Below are 26701 nucleotides of genomic sequence, written 5' to 3'. Positions count from 1 at the left end.
TTTATGCGCGATTCTCGCTATAACGTCCCGCCACCGTCACGTCGAGCCGCCGCGCCGCCGCCGCCGCCGCCGGAAATATTCTTAAATGGCCAACAATGAATATATTCACACCATATCGTGGCAACGTCCATCTCCCATTTACTGAAAGTTCAAGAAAGCGCGGAGGCTCGATGTGACCATTCGTTATAGTGATGGGCATTACAATTCTTTTTAGTGAATCGAATCATACTATTGAATCGACTATTCATTTGCCTTTTTCAACGAATCACATGCACAATTTACGTTTCATAAACACAAGAATCGAAACTGGCACTACCGGCGATAATTTGGTCGGACAATTACTTAAGAGTCCAGAAAAATAAATATTCAGTTCTTTCATTTGTTTTTCAACACTTATGACACTGGCGTAATTGGATTGATCATTTGACCAATAATATTAAATTATCAATCCAATTCATATATACTATTTATTAAAGACTTCTTAATACCAATTTAATATTTTTAGAGCCATATTTTAATTCCGAATTAATAATCATAATAAATAGTATATAGCACCGCATGATCGAAAAAAAATGGTGTCCAGTTGGCTTGGAAATGAATATCGATGACACATTCCCTATAAAATTTTACATATAAAATGACAGCGATCTTCATTTTATAACCATCGCTGACGCCGTTTTTTATCATATTGAGCAGAGGCCAACAATATTTATTTGGAGTTGTATAAAAACACGATTTCGTCTTTTAGTCCGACATTTAATGGTTTATAGTCGGTAATATTATTTTAACAAAAATGTTAAATTATAATTATAATTAACGTGAAAATTAAATACCTTACAGATACTCGCGTACTAAACACAGTATAAATAAGTTTTTTCTTGTAAATAACTTTCTTATCGTTTGCATTTTATGCCCATTATGTTTGTTTAGGGCTTTTATTGAAGTCTAAATATTGGTGCCTGACTCTATGCCTATATCACTGTGATCCGATTAATTCTCACGATTCTTTTTTACGGCTCATCGTTCAAATCTAATGGATCCGTGCTGGCCACGATTCAATTGAACGAACCGTATTGCAAGCGATGAATCGAATCTCACGATTCGTTTTTAATACTCCTTCAAATGAACGACTCGTTCAATCTTTGCCCACCTCTAGTACGTTTTAGTGAGAATCGCGCCTTAACGTCCAATGTTGTAACTGATCTAATAATTGGAGGGTCAGAAGTCAATCAGTGTAAGTTAATCACCAATTGCATTGAGATAATGAAGTTTATAAAACAGGATTTAGAAAAATGAAAATCAATTTGTATGACTTTTCTCGTCTGCGTATTCCTTTAATATTAAGGAAGAGACAGATGAGAAGAATTCATACAAATTGAATTTAATTTTTTTAAATCCTGTTTTTTAAAACTCATTATATCAATAGGATTGGTGATTGACTTCTGAATCCTACAATTATTAGTAATTGTTTTTAGTCTAATGACACTTTTTGTGAGGCCAAGGTTAAAAACATATTGGGGCAGTTTATTTCTCCGCGATGCTCGCCGTTCATATCGCCTCGCGCATCTACAAACATAAGCATATCGCGCACTTATGCGAAGCGCGGCATTGGAAAACCCATGCAATGAATTAAATGTATGTTTATAATGTACGTTCGCTGACTCAAGCGAAGCAACCGCTTGCGCCACGCACTTAAGCGACTTTCGTTAGAGATCTGGGGTGCAACTTTGTTCATGTTTCAAAGCGATAGTAAAGTAATTTGTAGCTTGAGGCACTATGTTCAGTAACAACATCGATTCGTAGGCGACTGCCTAGACATAGCCTAGAACGTGTCGCACACGTGTGCAAGAGTGTGATAGTGATATCATATTTCGCAGCATTTAAGCGACAAAAGTTTTGCAATGAACATAGTACCGATCTGGTTTCGACATCGCTTCTAAACGATCGGTTGCTAACTTGAACAAAGTTGCACCCCTGGAATCCAAAGCGAAGAAATTCTTTTCGGCGCGCTTCGCATGCCCTAGTGCGCTGTGGTCAGCGGAAACTTTCTTAGTTTTCGTTCATTTTCGAAATTTACTTTGGTTGTCTTCGGATGAATGATTCTACGATTAATGTATTATTAATTGCCATTTAGGTTATGTTTAGTTGAGAACCGGTTTGTTTATTTGAGTTTGTTTCTTGTAATTTAAGTATCGAGATCATGGATGATGAAACATTTATTTCGATCATACAGAGCTACAAAGAGTTATATGATGTTAGGGACCCAAATTATCATAACCAATTGAGACGAGACAATATCTGTGAAGAAATTAAGCGATTATTGCTATTTTATATCAGAAATAAAATGAAATATTTTCTACCAATGTATGGATTACTTAATTTGAATAACAAAAAGATCTACCTATTTAAAAAAGTATGCATTACATTATTCTCTATTAATTTTATTTAGGCACTATTAAAAACTTGCCTGAGACAAACTGAAAACTGACGCTCTATAGTTGGTCTTAACAAAGAAAGAAATTCAGCAAATTTTTCGTGTGTCATTCTATAATAATTTATTTACCATATTATACTAATTTTACAAGTAGGTAAAGTTAAGTATATACTATATTATACTAATTTTCTTTTGTCTTCCAGCAAATTTGCGTATACGCATTTCTTTTCATATTAATGTTATGAATCCAAGATTTTCTCTTTTTTTCCCAAGATTTCTTTTTCAGCTATTGTACATTATATAAGAAAATCTCCCTCAGAACTGTTGCTGAAACTTGAGGACAAAATGAAGTTTCATTTATACACCTTTATCAAACCGTGAAAGAGATAATACGGGTCAGCTCAAAATAACTTTAAATACAACCTAACCTAACCGCGTATGAAAAACCGTGCATAAGTTAGCGCGCCTATCAAAAATTCCCCGCGTTGCGCCGCGTCGCGCTTCGCTCACGTGCGCGACATGCCTAAGTATCGTCGCCACGGCGCCGGCGCGGCAAGATAAATGGCGATCAGCGCGGCGAGGTGAACTGCTCCACTATGTTTTTACCCTAAGTTATAGCGGTAATTAGCATCAGTAGATTCTAATTTTTATCACAATTGTACTGGAATATGAAACTAATAATGTGTAATAAATTAATTCCATGCATCATCGGTTTCTACACTGTGGTGGTTTCTTCTTTATTCGATTCCTTTGTAACATTCTCTTCAGTCTCTTCCACTTCTAATTTTCGTTCTTGTGCAGATTCTTTTTTAATTTCGCGATCTGTGCTTGATGCTGCATTTAACTGTTCCCTTTGTAATTTCGTATCTGATTCATAAGCTTCACTTGGAGATTGTGTGTCGTATGGATACAAATCTATTGATTGGACGTGGGTTCTGAAATTATATAATTTACTGTTATGATTTAAAATAATACAGGGTTGTTCACCACATACGATACGGAGTATTGTAGCTAAACGATGAGATTTTTACAAATTGTAAGTTTTGGGTTCGATGAAGGACTATTAGAGGTACAATTTAAAAATAATTTTACAAGATACAGAGTGTCCCAAATAAGTAAAAAAATATCAAAGTTGTATTTTTTTAAAAGGAACACCCTGTATATTATTTCATTTTTAGTTTCTACGATTAAAATAAAAGTAAATTTGATTAAGGTTTATTATACTTAAACCTTACCGTTTTTGAAATATTTTCAATTTTGTGAAATTGCAGTAAACATTTTAAGGCTTCATTTCTCCTAGGGTATCAAAGTTTTTAATACTAAATATTTACTGAAGTTTATTTATTGATCAGTTATTTTGTTGCAATAATAAAAATAATACTACCTTATACAGAGTGCCTAAACATTTATTTTAAATAATTATTAGCTTCAAACGGCAATAACTTGTTTAATTTAAACGGAACACCTTGTATATTTTACGAGAATCAGATGCACAATTTAATTGTCTATCAAATTATATTATACCATTTTTTACCTATCTCTTTTAAGTCTATCTCTTTTAAGTTTCCGTAGAAAATGCATTTTCTTGTAATTTAGAACTTATTTATCAATATACCCATGGAATATTGACATTTTAGATTATTTTTAAAGATGTACCAAATTTTTAAAGAGTACAGATACTAATATTGACGATATAATTTGTTTATTTTATTAAAAAATAAAAAAACTGTTTAAATATTTGTTAAAGGGGACCAATTAATATGATTCCAGTATTCAAACTACATTAACTGACTGTTTGCGTTGATTAATAATAATTGCTCCAAATACTAAAAAACTGAATTTTGTATGGATGTTAGACAGTGTGATAAAAAGAAACACCTTAAAAATTATATATTTCATTTTTTAATAAATACTTATTTATAACAACAGAGACTTTAATTTTGATAACTTATTATTATATTGATTTCTGACTCAAATCCACATTTATTTAGAATAATTTATTAACGAACACAATTAAGTATGTAATTAATTAGTATATGGGCGGAAATAATAGTGTTATATTTAATTAATGGTATACTCTTTTATAAAGATTTAAATAGTTTTCTTTTTGCATACAAATGGGCTAGTAATATTATCGTTTTGCTAAAAACGATAATATTACTAGCCTGTACATTTTGTACATTTGTTGCTTTAAAAACAATCTAAAATGTCAATATTCCATGGGTATATTGATAAATAGGGTCTAAATTATAAGGATAATATAATATAAGGGATAGGTAAAAAATGGTATAATACAGTTTGATAGACAATTAAATTGTGCATCTGATTCTGCTAAAATATACAGGGCGTTCCATTTAAATTAAAGAAGTTATTGGCGTTTAAAGCTAGAAATTATTTAAAATAAATATTTAGACACTCTGTATAAGGTAGTATTATTTTTATTATTGCAACACAATAACTGATCAATAAATAAACTTCAGTAAATATTTAGTATTAAAAACTTTGATACCCTTGAAGAAATGAAGCCTTAAAATTTTTACTGCAATTTCCCAAAATTGAAAATATTTCAAAAACGGTAAGGTTTAAGTATAATAAACCTTAATCAAATTTACCTTTATTTTAATCGTTGAAACTAAAAATGTAATAATATACAGGGTGTTCCATTTAAAAACATACAACTTTGATATTTTTTACTTATTTGGGACACTCTGTATCTTGTCAAATTATTTTTAAATTGTACCTCTAATAGTCCTTCATCGAACCCAAAACTTGAAATTTGTAAAAATATAATCGTTTAGCTACAATACTCCGTGTCGTATGTGGTGAACAACCCTGTATATATTATAATATTAATAATCCAAATTTACTGCAATAAAGTTTTTTAGATCAAAATAGTTATGTCAAGCATTTAATACGCTTAAAACTTATAAAATTATGAACATTTTTTAAGATAATTTCACCAAAAATGGGTATGTTTAAACTAGTAACGTTTAACTAGGATATATAAAATTCATTCACAAAAAATTGAAGGGTACAGACAAAGAAAGTGATAGGTAAAAAACCCGAGTTTTGGGAAATCGGTAGAAATTTGAAGAGCTTGGAAAACAAATTTATGCAAGTAAAATAAAATAAATTCTTTAAATACCATAGTTGTTAAGACATTGTGCTACAAATAAAAGTTATAGTTATATTTTTAACGCACTGGTTGATTTAAAAAGGTATTTTTTTAAAAGAAATCAAATTCAAACTGGGAAAGAATGTGTTTTATCATAAAATTGTAGGGCACAGCGCGAGCGGTAGAAAACTGAAAATTGCTAAGGTCTGTCCTTAAGTCATTTTTATGGGTAAGAGAAAAATACGGTTTTAGACAGTCTTATGAAAATCAGTTTGTTCCACTCAGTACCGTTTCACACGTGGTGTGGTAATGAAGTAAAGTAGTTTGGAGCTGAGATGGGACAAAACATGTGGTTAGATATGGTTAAACGTATATTCGCTAATCTGTTAGCTGTGTACAGGGTGGTCGAAATTGGTCTGTTTTGACAGACAAAACCTATTTCCTGACTAGGTAGAGCAAAACCGACATAGATGTCAAATGGTAAAAAAATCAAAAAGACCCCGTAGTTCAGTTGGCAGTGAAAATATCGACAGGTGGTTTACGCCATTAAACGTGTCTCAGAAATCGAGCCCATGGCATCTATGTCGGTTTTGCTCTATCTAGTCAGGAAAAAGGTCTTCTCTGTTAAAACAGACCAATTTCGACCATCCTGTAACTGTACAGGGTGTCCCACTAAGAATAGCTCTCGGCTGTATCTCGGAAAGTATTAGCAGTAGGGCCTACGGAAAAAAATATTTATAACTGAGAGGGCTATGAGAAATTGCTGGAAATTATTTTCAAGTTTGTAAAACGGCTGCTCGCCAACTGCTATGGAAAATAAGAAAATAGAATTTTTACTGAATTTTGCCTAGATAATGGATGCTATAAATAACAGCTTCATAATATTCACTAAATTTTGGATTTTCTTCATTAGAACCATTTTCCCCTATCTGCTAAAATAAAGTGGTGGGGGAACGTTAGATCTATCTTTATTTAAATGTTAATAACTCCGGACTGGATGATCAGAATCTAACAAACGAGGGCTCGTTTTAAAGAGCGTTTCGTACTCTATAATATACCATAAAAATAATAATAATAAGGTTTTGAACATAGACACTAGAGGGCGCTTTCTTACAATTTAATAAACATAGCGCGTTTTTTCAAAAAAATTAAATACGACAGTATATGTAATTTTACCTGATAGGAATGAGTAGTAAAAGCTTAAAAAGTCAGCGAAAACCGCATCTTGATATCTTAATTCAAACTGAAGATATTAGCAAAATTATAATGAATACCAAAAAATAAGCACTTAATTACCTTGTTTTTACAACCCGATATCAGTAGCCCTCTTGATTATGCCCATTCTAACAAAAAAATAAGATAGAAACAGTTAGTTTATTTTAAACATCGACGAAATACCAGAATACCATAATTCCAGATGTATTAATGTCTAATAATTAAGATATTAATAACAGTGAACAAGAAACGACAATTCAGTGAAGTCATGGTAGGCTATGGAAAAAAATTGCTTTGGGGTAATAGTATAAACGTCAAATTGTTATTAGATCGACATTTTGATAATCTTAGCAGCGTTTTTTATCTTTTGATTGCTTTGTCAAAGTACTAACAACTTCAACTACTTCAAATAATAAAGGCATTTTGAAAAAGCAATCAAAAGATAAAAAACGCTGCTAAGACTATCATATTGATCTAATAACAATTTGACGTTTATACTATTACGTCAAAGCACTTTTTTCCAAAGCCTACGATGACTTCACTGAATCATCGTTTCTTGTTCACTGTTATTAATATCTTCATTATTAGACATTAATACATCTGGTATTATGGTATTCTGGTATTTCGTCGATGTTTAAAATAAACTAACTGTTTCTATCTTATTTTTTTGTTAGAATGGGCATAATCAAGAGGGCTACTGATATCGGGTTGTAAAAACAAGGTAATTAAGTGCTTATTTTTTTGGTATTTATTATAATTTTGCGAATATCTTCAGTTTGAATTAAGATATCAAGATGCGGTTTTCGCTGATTTTTTAAGCTTTTACTACTCTTTACTATCAGGTAAAATTACATATACTATCGTATTTAATTTTTTTGAAAAAACGCGCTATGTTTGTTAAATTGTAAGAAAGCGCCCTCTAGCGTCTACGTTCAAAACATTATTATTATTATTTTTATGGTATAATATAGAGTACGAAATGCTCTTTTAAACGAGCCCTCGTTTGTTGGATTCTGATCATCCAGTCCGGAGTTATTAACATTTAAATAAAGATAGATCTAACCTTCCCCTACCACTTTATTTTAGCAGATAGGGGAAAATGGTTCTAATGAGAAAAAAACAAAATTTAGTGAAGATTATGAAGCTGTTATAACGTCATAATTAGTGGTAGTAATGTAGTAGTGGGAACTCTCTCTCTCTCTCTCTCTCTCTCTCTCTCTCTCTCTCTCTCTCTCTCTATCGAATGAATACTATCGAAACATTCGATAGTTGCAATTCATTCGAATAATTCGATAGTTACTAAGAAAACATTCGTTGAAAACTATTCGAATAAAAATTATCGAATAGATCCAGTCATCTGCCTTGAAATATGTATTCTAGTAATTCGGCAGCAAAAACCATTCATTTATAAAATTCATTCATTTATGAAATTCATTTATTCGTCAGGATCGATTTTAATAAAATATTAACTGAATTTTAGTTGTCGTCCGGCGACGTAGGTTTCTTTCCGAGAAACCCGACAGCGGTCGGTGGCAACGCTATGAAAGAAGCCGGCATCTTTGATTTTTTGCGGAGTCAGATATAGATAAGGACACATTATTTTTTTATTGAGGCGCTACTATTTACACAGAAAATACATTATGAAGGGCGCTGTTGCCATATATTTTGGTATTAGCTGATATTAGCCTTGTTTATATATTCTTATATTAGCAAAGAATATTTTTGTTTGGCTTTAGTTAGTTAGGATAGTATATACAAATATGTATTTTTAAAATTAATTGTAAGTTCATCTCATCTCTCTTAAAAATTGCTACTTCTCAAAATTTCCCATTAAAAAATAGACCATATACCATATAAAATTAAATAATTGAAAGATCGGACTACGGAAAACCACACAAATTTTCGGAAAAATTTTGACCACCTGCACATGCACACAATCGTCAATAAAAAAAAATTAAAGAATAACTACTATTTTAGTATTTTAACTATTTTAATAAACGCAAAAATAGTACAGTATTTATACGGCGAAGTTATAAAAATTTGGAAGAACTAATAATGCCACTGACGCATACAAAAATCAAACGAATACTAAATTTCATTTATCAAAAGCATTCGATAGGTAGTCGTGGCTCACCGATAACCATTTAGTCGCACGGCGAGGTTGTCACATATGCTTTAGTATACAAATGAACGAATGATTTTATTCGAATAAAACTATTCGATAGTTGAAATCATTCATTCATTAACCATTCGATAGTCTAATTCATTCGATAGTTCCCATCGCTAGTAGTAATCTTCAATTATTGGAAAAAGTTAACAAACTTTTGACTTTTCCACTAATTATACTTCAAAATTTGCGGGGAATGTCATTTTGGCCTTTGATTATCACCCGTCAAGAAAAATTTTGGTTAGAAATCAAAAGTTTATTCTTTTATAAGCTAAATATTAGGCTTTCTCTATAGATACAACAGACTACCGCAAGCTGTAGCTAGGATATTTTATTAATTTTAATTGTGTTTTTTAGACTTTGTGAATGATCGTAAACTAAAAAGTATAAAGTGTAGTTGAAACCACTAATTGGGACGTTCTGAATGAAGCTTAAATGTTTTCCTAAGAATTAAGGCGTTCTATGGTAATATAACTTTGTTTTCATTTTTTGATAGATTGTTATTCAATTCATAAAATTTTAGTTAACGTAATATTTTTTGTTCTTTTAAAATTATGAAAATGTACAAAATTTATTTAGGTCGATGCTACTGTACGGGTGATGATAGTTATCGGAAAATGTGATAATTTTAACAGCAAAGAATATGACTTTAATCAAAATTAATCTATCACGGAATGTAATCGAATTAATATTACCACAGAAACTTAATTTTGTCTAAAAAGGTATGGACATATGGAAAAGGATAAACGTGATTAACCATTTTAGAACAAGCAAACATGTTTATGTAGAATACATTTTTCTCAATATGTCAATAATAAAAAAGTTTTTCCTCTTGAAAAGACAATCGGGGGACATCAAACTCACAAATGTTTAAAGAATTCCAATTTAGATTGAAACCTTTGGCGTTACAACAGAACAGTACATTAATTGAACACAATACACCTAAACACTGTATTGTATACTATAAATGCACTTTTCGCTAATCTTGTTGGTATCATTGGCAGATACATAAAATTGTTCTAATCATAAATCTTCATCATGTCCGGATTATTCTAACATGGTAAGCAAAACATACATTTGGATACTTAAATGGTAGGTACCACCATTTTTTTCTTTTTTTATTTAAATTCTGTTTAAAATTTGCCGAATTTGGATGATAAACACTGTATCTAAAATTAATATTTTTGATAAAAAACTATATTTTTTCAAAATTCGAAAACGGCAAATTTTATGGCCAGAGTGTTTGATTTCAATATTCTTCATATTTTGCAGTAATTTTAAATCTAAGCGAAAAAATTATAATGGTACCCTTTTAACCTAAGAAATTTGCTATCAACTTCAACCAATAGTAACAGAAGTGCCATTATATCCATTCTAGATTTAATAATTTACTGGAAACTTGTGTTGCAAGTTAAGCAAATGATACCCCCACGGCCAAGCAGCAAGAGACGTTGCAACACCGTGAGGACTGCGCTAGAGCTCGAAGACTATGACCAGAGGTAGATAGCAGAAAGACAAAACAACTACTAGAGCACAAAAAGGACCTAGTACGCATAATTGTAGGTGTCGTCACTGGAATCTGTCCCACGGGGGTAAACCTCGTGAGATGGAAAGTTTCCGACGACGACTACTGCAGAGAATGCGGAGAGGAAGAAAGAACAATAGAGCACCTGCTGTGCCACTGTCCGGCACTGGAATACCGACGCTTTAAAACTTTAGGGCAAGGTTTTTTGGAGGGACTAGAGGAAGCAGCAGAAGCCAACATCAGCGACATTGGGAACTTTGCAGAAAGCTGGAAGTGCTTTAACGCAAAGAAAGAATGAGGGGAAGGTTTGGTACAACAATACAGGGGTATCGCAATGGGGCCAAGGCTTCCGAGTGGGGGATCAAACATGATTCCAAACCTCAGCAACCTAACCTAACCTACCCCGATGTAGAATTTAAACTGTTTTTATTTTTAGGTTTCTCTTTTTCTTTAAAGCAATCCTTTTATAACTTCTTTATTCTTATGTTACTGCAACATTTCAATCAAGATATGTAAAATGTTGTAAGAAAGTGAAACACTATATTTTAACTAGTTTTTTCCCGCGACCTCGTCTGTATAAAATTGGAATTTTACTGTTGATTAGGACCAAAATCAAAGGTATGGTTTTAATGTAACAAACACAAAAAAATGTTAATGCCTTCTTTAAAAGCGAATATCTCCAAAAAAGATAAAGCTGTTGAGATGAATCAAAAAGAAATTATCAAGAATGATACAATTAGATGATAAAATTATTTTTAAATCCCTTGCTTTGGTTAACATAATCCACAGGGTGTTTAAAATTTTCATCAAAATATCAACATTTTGTTTTCCCTGACAGATGGCAACTGTCATTTTTAATTTAGAAAGAGGTACTAAAAGTCAAATAATTTAGCCGCAAATTGCTTAAAAAATCATAAAAATCTGTCTACTAGAACACTAAAATTAAAACTTGAAAAGAAAATACATGATGATTTTAAAGTGTCGGTGGGTGTATATCAGATTTATAAAAACTTAGAGTTATAAAAGTCTAACTTTTTCTCATTACACATCTTATTAACACCATGTATATTTATTCTTTATTTTTATTATTATTTCGAATATTTAATATGTAAAAATGTAACAATGTAAAAATTAATAAGTATAATTACCGCACAGACACGCCTGGAGGAATATTGAATGGACGATCTCCAATATTAGTAACAATAGTTCCTGCACATTTGGGACAAGTTGGCTTTCCTAAAAAATCACAATATAATATTAAATTTATGTTATGATAAATCTTAATTTAATATTAGGTAATAATTAATTAACCGTAATATAAGAAAATCAATACATTTTTTTATAATATTTAGTTCTATTGAAAAAAAAATCCGCTTTTACGTGCGTATATATTAAATCTAAGAAAAATGAATAATATACGCTAAATTTTTTTAACATAAAATTACATCTGCGGAATACTGTGTTGTCCGAATAGTAATCGGGAAATTTCGGTAACATATTCTGCAGATAAAATTTTGAAAATGGTTTTAAATGATTTCTCTAGACTTGGGCTGATATGTGTCAAAAGTCCCCGAAGATAGACGATGAGTTCGAGGAGAAGGGAGAGGTTAAATGTCACTTTTATGACTTTTTAACTTTTCATAGGTCTAACCTTTTAAGAGTTACAGGGTTGACAAAATTAACACTATTTTTCATATTGTATTTTCGCCATTTAAAATCCAATTAAAGTCTAAATTTAACCTTTCATATTAATAATTGTAATATTAAAGAGTCCTTATGTTATCTTTCAAGTCTTCATTGCATCGTGACTTTTTGTCTTCCATTGGGGAGCACTAGTGCACACAGGACTTAATAATAACAGCAAGTTAAAGATTAATGCATGCCTGCTTTACGGTAAAAAGTATACCACAGCATTTAGCGCAACTGCAAATATTGTAGAAAGTATACGAAAATCAAGAATCATGGTTTATGGTCCATGATTGCTCAGAGTTGAAGATTTCTATCCCCGCCTGCAGTATATTTTTCTAATGTTAAAGTAGCACGAAGCATTTTTGGCATTAGCATTTGAGGTCGTTCCCTGAGGTTGTATATTGCGATGATATTCTGCATGATCTCTTCCTGTAGGTACAGTTAACGTAAGTGTAATATTTACCTATCTGCACTACCCAATTCATTTCGCCAATATAGTATCAGTCTTCCCTCGCAGAATTTCAAAGAGTCTTAAAAGCGCATATGAAAGTGTGATTTCTGGATCTTCGCAACCTACAATAATTGAATACAATAATGATATCCTATGTCTGACACTCTTAGCAGACTGTACGGAAAAATTCTTAAAACCCTAATAGAAGATGAATTTAGCCCCCATGAGATTGAAGAACAAGCCGGGTTCAGAGCAGGCCGCTCATGCATTGATAATATCTTTCCAATAACTCAGATCATTGAGAAAAAGACGGCAACGAATAACGACCAAATTCATCTCCTGTTTGTGGACCTTACTAAGGCTTATGATACGGTACCAATTAAGAAACTATGGGAAGTTCTCGAAAAAAGCCCAATAAATATAACACTAATAAAAGCGGTACAGCAACTTTACTGCAATTGTTCCGCAAGAATTAAAATAGGCCCAACTCTATCTGAATTATTCCCAATATCAAACGGTCTAAAACAAGATTGTTGTCTGTCCCCAACTTTATTTAAAATCTACCTATCAGAAGCTCTTAAGCACTGGCGCAAGAAGTGCTCTCAGATGGGAATACCTATTAATGACAACCTTTCTCTGTACACTCTGCATTTCGCCGATGACCAGATAGTAATGGCCCAAGACAAAGAAGACCTAGAATACATGACCAGAAAACTGATAGAGGAGTACGAGAAATGGGGACTGGAGCTAAACAAGAAGAAAGAAGATAAGATGTTGGTGGCGAGTTGGAAGACCTAGTATTAAATAACAATATAAAAATTGAAGCTTGCGAAGAATATATGTATTTAGGGGTAAAAATCGCAAGCAAAGGGAGATGCGAAATGGAAATCGAAGAACGGATTGGTAAAGGCAGAAAGGTGATAGGAGCGCTGAACTTGGTGCTTTGGTCTAGGGATATCTCGGATCACAGAAAAAAACTGATTTATAACGCGATTCTGAAAAGCGTAATGTTATATGGCTCTGAGGTATGGCAGTTTAGCCAAAAACAAAAAAAGAAGTTGTTGTCGACCGAAATGGACTTCTGGCGAAGATCAGCCCGAATCTCCCGTTTAGACAGAATTAGGAACGAGAGAATACGTGAAAAAATTAAGGTGGAGGGTAACATTGTAAAAGATATACAAGAAAAACAACTGCAGTTGTACGGCCATGTACAACGAATGGCTGACGATAGAATACCAAAGCAAGTGTTGCAGTGGACCCCTACAGACAGGCGTAAACGAGGCCGACCTAAACTTTCCTGGAATCAAGGAATCGACAGAGCCATATCGGAAAGGAACCTACTACCAGGAGATTGGGACAATAGACGGAGGTGGCGCATGGAGACCGAAGGGCGACGAAGGACGCTGTAAAACCGGAGATACATACATACGTAATGATATCCACATACACATAAAATGAGTTCCCATACCTTCAAATTATCTATATAATTTCACATTATCCAAACGAATACTTGTCTAAAACTAGACAAGTAATTTGTATTTAATAAAAAGTGATGTATGTATGTATGTATGTATGTCTGTAATTGTCTTTATTTCCCACAAAAATAAATACAAGAGCCAAGTAATTATATAATAAACACAATGAACATAACAGAATAATACAAATTCAGCCGAAAATGGAGCGAAATTCAGAACATAAATTATTATGTTCTGCTCTTCCATTTAACTCCAACTTTGATGATTGGTGATTTTAATTTACTATTTCTAATAATGCATGTATCGCTTACTTTTTTAATTTAGGTCTTAAACATCATGACGTACTTCTTCAACACTATTTGAACGAAAAACGTGCAATGAAAAGAAATGTGTTGTACACAGGGCATAGTTCGGAAACCATAAGTCCGGGAACAAAAATGTATAGAATCAGTTTTCTAGAGAATTTTGACAGCTTTATTTTTATATATAGAGCGTTTTTCGGTAAATGTCATAGTTTCCAAAATATAAGCAAAAAATTGAAAAAATTGACATTTAACTCCTCCACACTCCTCGAGCATCTATCATCAGGGATAGATCGATCTATCTCTATAGATAGCATCTATCTTCGGGGGGAGGGGCTCCCTCTCCTCGAACTCATCGTCTATCTTCGGGGATTTTTGACACATATCAGCTCAAGTATAGAGGAATCGTTTAAAACCATTTTCAAAACAATGGGAATTTTTTCCACCGATGGTTTTTTTAAAATAATTTGATTGGGTATTGAATTAGTTGAAACCGTTGATAGAAATGATAAAAGAATATTAATTGCATATACCCTATAGAATTAATATTCTATATGTTTTTTGCGCTAATTATGTTATTTATTTTGTAACTGGCAAAATATAAAAAATGAAATAATCTAAATATTTTAATTTCTATGATTTACCTCCGACTCCTATCACACCTGAGAAACTGTCAAGACCACTAGTCCCGTCATAGTCATTACTGCTTACTTTATTTCCGAACGGTCTACCACTTTCGCCTTCAAAAAGCCCCGGAGTACTAGGCCTGCCAGAAGGGTATCCTTCAAATTCTACAAATTATAATCATACATACACATAACTATTTTAAGTTTTTAAAATCTTGGTTTTAAGTCAGTAGATAATAAAACGAAACTTTTGTTTACATTTTATTTAATGGTTGACGTTTCGACCAATTTTAATTCGGTCTTCTTCAAAATCTATAATATACAATACAATTTTATCACCAACAATTGTAATATTATTTAAACTACGATTGTTTAATCATATACGTTTATTATTTAAATATAAAATAGTTTAACAATAATTAGGATGCGTAGGAATAATCTGGCGTCCGGTGTCAACTGTCAACCATTAACCTCCTAGCTATTAGGGATGGACACTTTCTAATAATATTACTTTTAACCTTCCCCTTTTACTAGTAAATTATAGTAAAGCTAATACATCTGTAAATCCTTAAAATGCTGAGGCAGTTCAACAGGCCTCCTGCTTTTGTCAGTTGCCCGATTTAGGTTAATACTTTTATCATTGCTATATGACTGACCTCCCCACTCTAAAATGTCACTTGCTAGTTTTTGAAGTGGCAAATCAGGTATTTTTCTCAAAATCATGGGCTCTTTTATTAGGGCTGGGCCGATACCGATACTCAGTATCGGGTATCGGCCGATATTGACTATTTTCCGATACTCGCCTCTACCTAGTACTTCAGATACCAAAGTATCTGTCAGATACTTTTTTCTTGTGTCAAATCGTTCTAAAAAATGCTAGTAAAGGAACTATTAAGAGGACTAGAGAATCGCTTCAGTTTCATTGAAAAAAATAATCTCTACTTAATGACCACAGCCTTAGATCCGCGATATAAAGCTGGCTTATTTACTGGTGAAAACGAAAATGAGCAAACCGTAATTCAGAAAATAATAAATGTATTAAAAGATTGCACCGCTAGCTTTACATGCTTCACAATCACAACAGATGTCTGATTCTGATACGGATACAAATACAAATACGAACTTTGATGAAGCCTTAGGAACCTCCGGTTTTACGGAGTCCATAAAAAGACTTTTATGGTACTCTTTTGATACACTTCACAATTCCCCTACATTTTTTTATAAATTCCTTAATATCTTTATTTATTCCTAGTCCATACAACAAAGACTTAGCCCTTTTTTGTGTCTTAGTGATACCATAATGATTTGCATGAAGTTGTTTAAGCATATCTGTCCTTAAAGTCTTTGGAACAATTATTATCCTAGAAACAAACTATCATTAGGTGTTTTAGTTATCGTTTTAGGCCAGCCTTTTAAACAAATTTCCTTTAATAATTTCAGTTCAAAATTTTTACTCGTTTCACTTTGAAAGACCTTTAATCTATCATCAGTTACATTTACTGAGTGAACAATTTCTGTCAAAAATGTATTATCACTACCTATATTATCTTTAATATAATTTCTTGAGAGAAGATCTGCTATAAGCATATCTTTTCCTGGTAAATATTGAACGTCAATGTCATATTTCAAAAATTTTACTTTAATTCTTTGTAATCTTGGAGAACTTACATCTGCAACACCTTTTTTCATTATTGATACTAAGGGTTTGTGATCAGTTAGTATTTTAACCTTCCTACCGTAAATATAACTGTGATATTTCTGGCATGAATATAGTATAGCATTCATTTCTTTTTGAATTTGACTAAAACGAGTTGTTTGTTTATCAGTCCATATCCAGTCAGTGTTATTAGTCACTTATTTTAATAATGTTCGCAGTGGTGCAGATATCTCTGACAGGTTGGGTATATACCTTCTTAAATAATTAATCATTCCCAGGAGTTTTTGTAATTCTTTCTTATTTTTTGGTTGTTCCAAATTTTGTATTGCTTTAATTTTATTTCTATCAGGCCTCATACCCTCCCTGTCAAAAATATTTCCTTAATAAATCACCTCTCTTACTTTATACCGAATTTTAGAGCTGTTAAATTTGACATTATATTTCTTTGCTCTTCCTAACACTAGTTAATATTTTATCACGTTTTTCTGTCGTATCAGCCGCTATAAGAATATCGTCAAAGTAAACTATCACTCCCGGAATATCATCAAAGTTTTAATTATATCACCATAATATAATTTTTGAGACGAAGAAATTTATACACCCTAAAGACTAAAAATAGGCATAGATTTATCTTTTACAACAACAAATTGTATTGTGTAAACCTTATCTCTAAATTTACATTTTAATTTTACTACACCTATATAGGCGTTATTTTAAAACCTCCATAGGTTTTAAGTACCAATTTTGTTTTTTGTCATGCAATATTTTGATTTTTAATACTTTTAAGTATATTATGTGGAATCAAATTAACCTGAGACCCCCTGTATCTACCTTAAACCTAATATTTTGCTTACTAAATTTTAATATCTCTATCCACTCCGATTCACTTTTCACTTCACTCACTGTCACATCAGATACTAAGAGTTCTTCATCTTCTTCACTTTCTTGTAACTCCTTCACCATCATTGTGCTTCTACTCATCTTCTCGAAATGTCCATAGCGCCTATATTTGTTGCACTTTCTGCCAAATGCTGGGCATCTTCTTTTTTCATGTTTCTTTCCACGGCTTTTACAACTTATTAATGTTTTCTCTTCAGTATTGCCATGCCTTTGTACTCTCTTCGCTTTGTTTTTAACAACTTCAACTTTAGCTTCAGCACCTTGTTCAGCACATTAAGTAGTTTTTTCTTGGACTTGCCTCGACTTTATATCCAAAACAATCCTATCTCCGATCATGGAATCAGTTGACTGCTCAAACTCGCAGTTTTTTGAAAACTTTTTCAAATCAGTATAGAAATGGCGAATGTCATCAAAATGACTTCTTGTTTCCTTGAGTAAAATAGAAACCTTTCATATACGACGTTTTTTTTTTGGAGTCATATAATTCTCCAGTTCATTTAGTAATGTTTGAAAATGAGATGTTAGTGTCTCTGTTAATTTTAATGTGTTGTAGGCTTCTATCCCTTCTCCACCCATTAGATTTAGTAACAAAGCAATTCATCTTTTTCACTTTTCCCACTGACTATGAGATAAATTTCAAATTTGACTGTTTAATGATATAGGTTTATTATTTAAATATAAAATAGTTTAACAATAATTAGGATGCGTAGGAATAATCTGGCATCCAGTATCAACTGTCAACCATTAACCTCCTAGCTATTAGGGAGGGGCACTATCTAATAATATTACAACAGTGTGTTTAATATATAATTTTTTCTTACACTGAAAAAAAGGATCTCTCAGTCGAAATGAATATGACGTTGACCCAAAAGATTGGCGCTTTTCAATAGGGCCAAGAACGACGTTTCTTTGCCCAAAGCATTAACTATCTTTTAATAAGCTTTAAAAAAATACTTTAGAGAATAGAAGAATCTATCTGTCCAAAGTATTTCACTCTTGACCCAAAATTAATATGCAAAGAAGTTCTTGCTATAAGAACAATAGTCTTTGATTCATGCAAAAATTCTTGATTGAAAAGGGACATTTCTTGATTAAAGAGACACTTTTCTTAAACCAATAGCGAATACCATTGACTCAACTAAAATTTATTTTGATCTAAGAGAAGTCTATACACAGGCATATTACGAGGTATATTATTTTCTGATAAATTTAGGTTGTCCTGGTTTGTAGTAAAGTAAAGTGATATTATTTTCCTCGATAGTAGTTATTTCTGCTTCTTCATCACTCCTTGGTATTTTTTGGGGTGGTTCATCACTCTACAAATTACAAAAAAATGTTACATCACGTTTAATTAAAATAAAGCAAACACATTATTAAAATTATAAGCTTTGGTCACATTTTGAATTTTTTAATACGACTTGAAATTCTAAAATTTTTGTAATTATTTGCATAAAAAAATCTATAGTCACGCATGCATTATCTAAACAGGTGCATTAGGTAAATGTCTCTTACCTTCAAATATAGCAAATAAATGCTCTAATTTCCATTTTTTCAGAAACTCCTTTAAAGAATCCATATATCCTAAAATTTGTCCATAAAAAATGACAAATGCATGTTAATAACGATCACTAATTTGTTATACGATATGCGTTTAAAAAGCAAATTATGCAAAATTCCAAGTGAAAAATTCCAAGCAACAAAACCCGTGCGTACTATGATGTGCGACCTATGAAATGCGACGTACGACTGATCGAACAGCCGACTGATTGTATATACCGTCCTTCGTCATCGTCTTTGCGTGTCGTTATTATTTTTCATCAAAAGAGTATTCAGCTATTGGAAAAATAGCCATGTTTGTTGAAACAAAGTAACTTGCACTTGGTTGAATGAAAATAGATTCAAGAGAAATTTTCGAATTTTTTAGTTTGTAGAAGTTGATTTATTTATAACTACGATTAATATTATGCATATTATTAGATCGCCACACTGAGATTTCAAATTCACAATAAAAAAAAGTTAAAAATAATATCTTTAAATTTCTGACCTGGATATTATTTATTTGAATCTTCGAATTGGCTTGATTTTCCTTATTCAGTGTTATTTAGCGCTGATCAATATTGTTGGAATGAATATAATCAGATTAAATAATTTAAGAAACCAGAGTCGGACTTGAAATTATTCTAAATAATAATTATTAAATAGTTTTGTTGTTGTTGAGGTAAACAAAACAAAAAAAAAGTATAAAGTGTGGCATATCATTGTATTCAGGAGATCGATTTCTTTGAAAATCTGAAATAAAAAATGCAGATCCGTATTTAAAAGAATTAAGTTGGCCTCTGTATCTCACAAATTATCAGCTAATTTGAAAATCTAAAAATACGATCAGATAGCCCTAATAAAGTGGCTATGAGAATGTGCAGATGGTTTTTTGATTTTCTAAAAAGTAACGATATGAAAAAATAAAATAGATTTTCAAAAAAATCAATTTTTTACAAAAAACTCAGCAATCCTTGAAATTTTTAAAACTTTTTTGATGGCATCTTGGTGAACATCCCAATACGCAACTTTGCTCCAATTTAACCATTTTCGTATCTATTACGGTTACCGAGATACCAATGCTCGTACCTCGAATTTGTAGCACCCTGTATATGTTCCAATCAATTTATTTTTTGTATGTTTCAAAAATATAATAAATAATATGTATTAATCATGATGGTTATAAATACAGGTATTGCACCATTAGATGTTAAATTCGTATTATATATAAATATTGATCACACTCATTTATACAGACTGGTGCTAGCAAGGCGACTTCAAGTTTTTAGAATAAAGGGCCTGAAAAAGCCCACTATGTTGGAGCGAAACATCGCATAAAAAAAGTTTGCATCTTTCAATTTATTAAAAATCCTCATATGCAAGAAAAGGAAAAAAATATGATTATATATAAATACATAATTATACAGACTTGTTACTGAAGAAATTAACTGTTTTTATACAATATGCCCTTAAGTATTGATGCAATAAATATTACAGATAATATATTTTCTTTTATTTTCTAGGTAGCATTAATTTAGAACTTTACTTTATTTTACTTAAATTTAAACATTTCAGTGGTAAATTTCTGACCGTTATCAGCGATTGACCACGTAATTAAATCAAAATAAAAAGTGAAAGGTTCTTGCACTATCAATATGTAATATATAAAATAAAAATGTTTCTTGCCATATAACTGATATTTTGTAAAATCTTCAAGAATAATGAAAAACCGAAAATAACAAATAAAAAAACCATAAAGTTATATTTGTTTGCCCGTTATGGGGAATTCCCCATAAACAAAATTGTTATTTTCAGTTTTTTATTATTTTTTGAAAGCTGAAGATTTTACAAAACAGCAGTTATATGGCGGAAAAATATTTTTATTTTAAATATTACATATTGATACTGCAAGAACCTTTCACTTTTTATTTATATTTATGGAGCCGCCTGAAAATGCTACTTTCCATCTTTGTACTGGCGCTATTAGATCTTTATCTAATGACTCACCGACACTAAACTAAGTCGTCAGTTGATATAGTAATTTGTTTGTTTGCCGTTCTGGTAAATTCAACCCGTTTAGCTCGTCTGACGATAGGGTATAGGCACAAATTACCTATAACAGATGCGAAAGAACACCGAATTACGCGTTCAGGTTTCTGTGACCTTCAGAAAGAGTTCATAGACAATCCGCATCAATGTATAGTTTGGGTTATTATTTGTTTGGGTGAAAATAATCTGCACCAATATGTTATCGAGGCATACAAAAAGGTCCACAGACTTCGAGATATACGAAAAATCAAGTCCATTTAGCGTGTGTCGCAATTTTCACACTTTAAAAAATTTGTTTTTTTATAGCTATAGCAACTGCAGCGACTATGAAAAAAAACTGTGTGATTTTCATAGAAAATAAGGGCACCTGTAATTCATTTGAGAATGTTAACATCTGAAAAAATCGCGAAAAGAGGTTTCAAATCTCTTGGACTTCTATTAATATTAAATAAATTTTATTAAAAATTGAACTAAAATTGTTAGTATCATTAAAAACAATTCAAATTCAAAAATTGTATCAGTCAAATTCCCTCATTTAAGGTGAATATAAAGTAAATATAAATACAGCTCATTCTAAGCTCTACTTATCTTTAAGAAAAATTTAAATCATTGTTGCAATTGGGCCTTAATGCCATTTCGAATGAACAATAGTATTAATAATGTACATTATAATAATAATAAATTTTATATCATAGTGTGTATTAAAACTACTAAAACACTTTTAAATTGGTATTATATTAACAACTTTTGTTTTTTAATCCAAAAAAAAGTTACCAATTTTCTCAATCAAAATATTTGTGGTCCTGAAAAGGACCTTCGTTTTCCCATGTTCGTCAAGGTAGGTAATGGGTAAACGGTAAAAAAACAGGATAATGAAATTTAAAAAATTACAAAAATTGTTCAAAAGTGCCTCCCTCTTGCATTAAACAATAACCCAAACGATCATAAAATCCCCTCCTCACATTGGATAACATATCAGGGGTGACAGTGTCAAAGGCATTAAATATTTTCTGCCTTAACTGCTCCAAGTTTTGAATTTCTTCATGGCCGTAAATTTTAGATTTTATGTACCCCCATAAAAAGAAATCATTCACCGAGAAGTCAGGTGAAATTAAACGTCAGTCTAAACAAAACTGTCATTTTTGAAAACTTGTCAAAATTTGGACACACGCTAAATGGACTTGATTTTCCTATGTCTCGAAGTCTGTGGACTTTTCTGTATAATCTCACAGTAATTTAATAGATTGCTCGTCATATTATATCAGCTCGTAGGAGATTAGGAAAAAAAAAGATATTTATAGTATAAAAAATTAATTTATTTAACAAAATTTAATTAAAGATGTGACAAAATAGTTACATTTCTATTGGTTCTATCGGACTTTTTTCGACTATATAAATCTTTATTTTTTGTAAACTTTAATGCATAAAATATTTTCAATCTAATAAATAATTTAATGATGTAAATAAGAGAAATTTCTCACATGGTGGTCAAATTCTATAGTTTTCATTATATCAAACAGCCTCTGAATGTTTTCTTCAGAGCAAAACTAAAATTTAATATAAATAATTTTCCAGCCTGTAAATAAAATGAACAAATTTTTCCACTTTCATGATCAAAGGCTTTTAAATGGGTAAATAATTTCGAGTTATCCAGAGATTCGGATTCTTTTGCAAATTTTAGACAAATATCACATTGATGTATTTGAAGACTCTTTTTAATGATGTAGTCAAACATAATTAAAGGCATTTTGAGTTGAAAACATTTCTCAGAGGCTGTTTGATATAATGAAAACTATAAAATTTGACCACCCATGTGAGAAATTTCCTCTTATTTACATCATTTAATGATTTATTAGATTGAAAATATTTGATGTATTAAAGTTTACAAATAAAGATTTATATAGTCGAAAAAAGTCCGATAGAACCAATAGAAAGGTAACTATTTTGTCACATTTTTAATTAAATTTTGTTAAATAAATTAATTTTTTATACTATAAATATCTTGTTTTTCCTTATAAATAAACACATTTGCATCCCATTTAAAATAAGATATACAAATTACCAAAACTTAGAAATAACAGTTCAAAAGTTCAACAAAAATCCTACTCGCGTTTTTAAAAAGAAACATATAACCACGCACTATGTCATTCCAGCAAGCGAATACGACACAGCATAGGTTACCGGACTAAACGACTGGTGTATTTACACCACTCAATAGACGTGTCGGGTTTGCCGAGCGGTTTCCGATGCAGTCGCTTTCTTTCGCATCTGTTATAGGTAATTTGTGGTATAGGCCCCGAAACCGGTAACGAAAGGGTGGTTGGTTTCCCCATAATGGCAAACAAACATGCCTTTTTGTTATTTTCAGTTTTTCAGTATTTTTAAATATTTTACAAAACAGCAGTTACATGGCAAGAAATATTTTTATTTTAAATAGTAATTAAATCATATACCTGGTCCCGTTGTAGTGGAACTACCGGTACCAAGGGATGACGAGCTTCCATACTCAGGTTTATATGATCCATTATCACCGTTAGGTCGGTAAAATCCATCATCCTCGTCAACCGTTGAAAAAGGTTTTTTTGTAGGTTTTGTAGTAGTAGGCCTATTAAACGGTCTACCTGCGGGTCGCCTACTAGGAATTCCACCAGGTCTAATTGTTGTAGTACTGCCGTCATAATTGTTAAATAAATCACCAAAATCAAATGAGGTTTCGTCTTTGCTTGTGATTTCATTAGAATTAAAGGCCGGTCTAGGAGTAGTACTGCTTCCAGGAAATATCGTTGGTTTTACGGTGGGTCTAGTGAATCCCAAATTATCAGTAGTACTACCAGTATCTTCTAAACTTAAGCCCCCTCCGTCAGGTTGATAGCGATCATTTTTAGATGTATCTATTTTATTCCCAATATCATCATTCGGCCTTAATGGTCTTCCTGAAAAATTACCAATTTAAAGTTAACAATATTAATAAAGATAATGTATTCTTGGTGTGAACACAACAGGCTTGATTATTTTAAATCCCTTTCCTCTATTTTAATGCGCATCATAAAGAAGAGGTACTTGACATATTATAACCAGTTAATGACAGAACTGCATATTGTCGTCGGTAGATATGCTAATGTGATAATAAATAGGTCATTGACGGAAACAGTACTGGGAGAATTGTCAGATCAGGAGCATTACACCGTCAAAAGGGAAATTCCACTCCTCCAACTCCCAGTTAATGAGATACCAAGAATATACAGGGTGTCCCATTTTGGTTGAAATGCGGTATCTCCGTTATTAGTAAAGATAGGAGGATGCGATTTGCATACACCTGTCCCACTTTTTTCTCAAACAGAAGATGCTGTAAATTTTTTTATAGCCCTCTTCGTTTCTGAGCTACAGAGCCTTTTCGAAATTTTGCGATTTGAGACAGTCCCTCTATCTAAGGTGAAAACCGATTCTTGTATAATATTATATCTTTTATTATAACATAACTTCTTACTTTTAATCCGTGTTTATTGAAGACTAACAATTGAATGTACAATAGCACTGTCACCAACCCAAACGGTATATTATCTGGGTTACCAAAATACATACGTAAAGGCTGACTAATGTAAACAATATTGGTATACGATCATTGCAACAGCATATTAGCAAATTATACAATTGACAAATTACTAGGACCAATGAACTGTAATAAGGTCAACCATCGATACAGGCGGCGAGACAACGGACAACGGACAGTGGGTGGGAATACGTTTGGCGAACGTAGCTGCTTCGGTCGATACCGCTTAAAAATAATAGGATATAAAAGAAGCAGGTTTTTGAAACAGTTGCGGGCATAACGCCTGGCGGTCGAGATAACAGGAGTGGGAAAGGAAAGGTGCTGCATCGGTCGATTGTCGATGGAGGCTCGCAACAGGTTGGAGAAGCAGTCATTTTAGACACGTTGTTTTTCAACCTGTTATGAGCATAACAGGGCGGTGGTCGAGATAATCGAGGTGGGAAAGGAACGCTGCTGCATCGGTCGATTGTCGATGGAGGTTCGAAACAGTTTGGAGAATAACGCATCAGTTATTTTAGATAGTACATTGTTTTTCAACCTGTTACGAGCATAACGGGCGGAGGTCGAGATATTATGGCACTGTATGTTTCAGTACTTACTTATTAAGTTTCAATATTTAGGTATTTATTTATTCTGAAAAATTTTCAGAATAATATTTTAAGATTTTTTAAAAATGTATACAGGGTGTTTTGAAAAATCTGGTGATTGATTAATTTGATTTGCTGATTTTTGGAAAACGGATTGACTTTAGGGTGTAGAGGTTCAATAAGAAGGGATTTTTCGAAACTCGAATTCTAAGGGCGTGAAACTACCCTCAAATATTAGAATATTTTTTATTTAAAAACCGGTGAGTTTTTCGGAAAAACTCTTAAAACACGTATATTTATTATGTTGTTTTACATATATTCAGATTTTTAACAAATATATACAGGGTGTTTCATAAAATATGACCATTGAGTAATCACTTTTCTGCTTAAACTGCTTGACGTTTAAAGCTGATTTTTTGGCAAACAGATTGACTGTGGGGTTGAGGTTCGATAAGGAGGGTTTCTCGAATCTCAAATTCCAACAGGGCGAAAACGATCCCTCAAATATTACAATATTTGTTATTTAAAAACAGTTAGTCTTTCGACTAACAGGAAAACGCCTGGACACGCATAATTTATTTTGTTTTTTAACATATGTTGACATTTTTCAAAAATCATACAGGGTATTCAAAAGCTGAGTAATTGATTAACCACGATTCTGTTTAAATTGCTCGACGTTTAAAGCTATTTTTGGCACATATGAGAAAATTTTATCCAGTCTGTATTTTAATGGAAATTCTTGTTTTGCTTTATCATCACCATTAGAAATTATTAATTCGACACGAACGAAGTCGCGGGTACACGCTAGTTTAAGTGTACTTCTAATTCGAACTCTAGTGTGTAGTTGGTTTACTTATGAAGAATATACTACACATTTTCTTATATTGCTATTTTTTGACCGCAAATGGTAAAATCATAACTAAGAGCTTCTCGCCCGTCGAGTAAGATGCACCCTGTACACTGCTACTCAATTCAGGATCTACGCGGATCGAGGGGCAGGGCGTAGGTAGATCGGAATGTATAGGTATAGACGAGTGGCGGAATTTTGGCTTTTTTTATATCGCAATTTGTAAACAGCGCTTATTTGTAAACAACCACCGTTTTTAGAGAGGTATTTTAGATAACAATCGATATTTAGAAATGTTTTGACACCCTGGAAATATACCACCGAGCACGTCATTGTTGCAACTTGCAACTGCGTTAATACGCCTGGCGGTGACCGCCTCATACTTTCAGATATTTAGCAGTAAAATAAAGAAACCTGTTATTTTTAAGCTGTTATTTTAAGCTGTTTTTTATAAATAACTATAACAGTTTCAACTGTTATCTAAAAATAACAGTTTTGCCCATCACTACTACAGAGCCTTTTCGAAAATTTTGCGATTTGAGACAGTCCCTCTATCTAAGTTGAAAACCGATTCTT

At 32.1% G+C, this 26701-nt stretch overlaps 1 protein-coding gene across 1 annotated transcript in view; it reads right to left on the bottom strand.

The window, feature by feature from the left end:
- Positions 1-1100: 1100 nt before the first annotated feature.
- Positions 1101-26701, bottom strand: part of LOC115883777 (mesocentin) — a 49481-nt gene continuing 23880 nt past the window's right edge. The window contains exons 6-9 of the mRNA XM_030902188.1: positions 23595-24074; positions 15018-15164; positions 11605-11692; positions 1101-3369 (exon numbers count right to left, since the gene is read on the bottom strand). Coding sequence (XP_030758048.1) covers positions 3150-3369; positions 11605-11692; positions 15018-15164; positions 23595-24074 — 935 coding nt within the window. The 3' untranslated portion in view covers positions 1101-3149. The remainder of the gene's footprint in view (positions 3370-11604; positions 11693-15017; positions 15165-23594; positions 24075-26701) is intronic.

The sequence above is a fragment of the Sitophilus oryzae genome, unplaced genomic scaffold (genome assembly GCF_002938485.1).
Source record: "Sitophilus oryzae breed Bouriz unplaced genomic scaffold, Soryzae_2.0 scaffold_1977_pilon_pilon, whole genome shotgun sequence".
Taxonomy (NCBI): domain Eukaryota; kingdom Metazoa; phylum Arthropoda; class Insecta; order Coleoptera; family Curculionidae; genus Sitophilus; species Sitophilus oryzae.
This window is presented reverse-complemented; position numbering and strand designations above follow the sequence as displayed.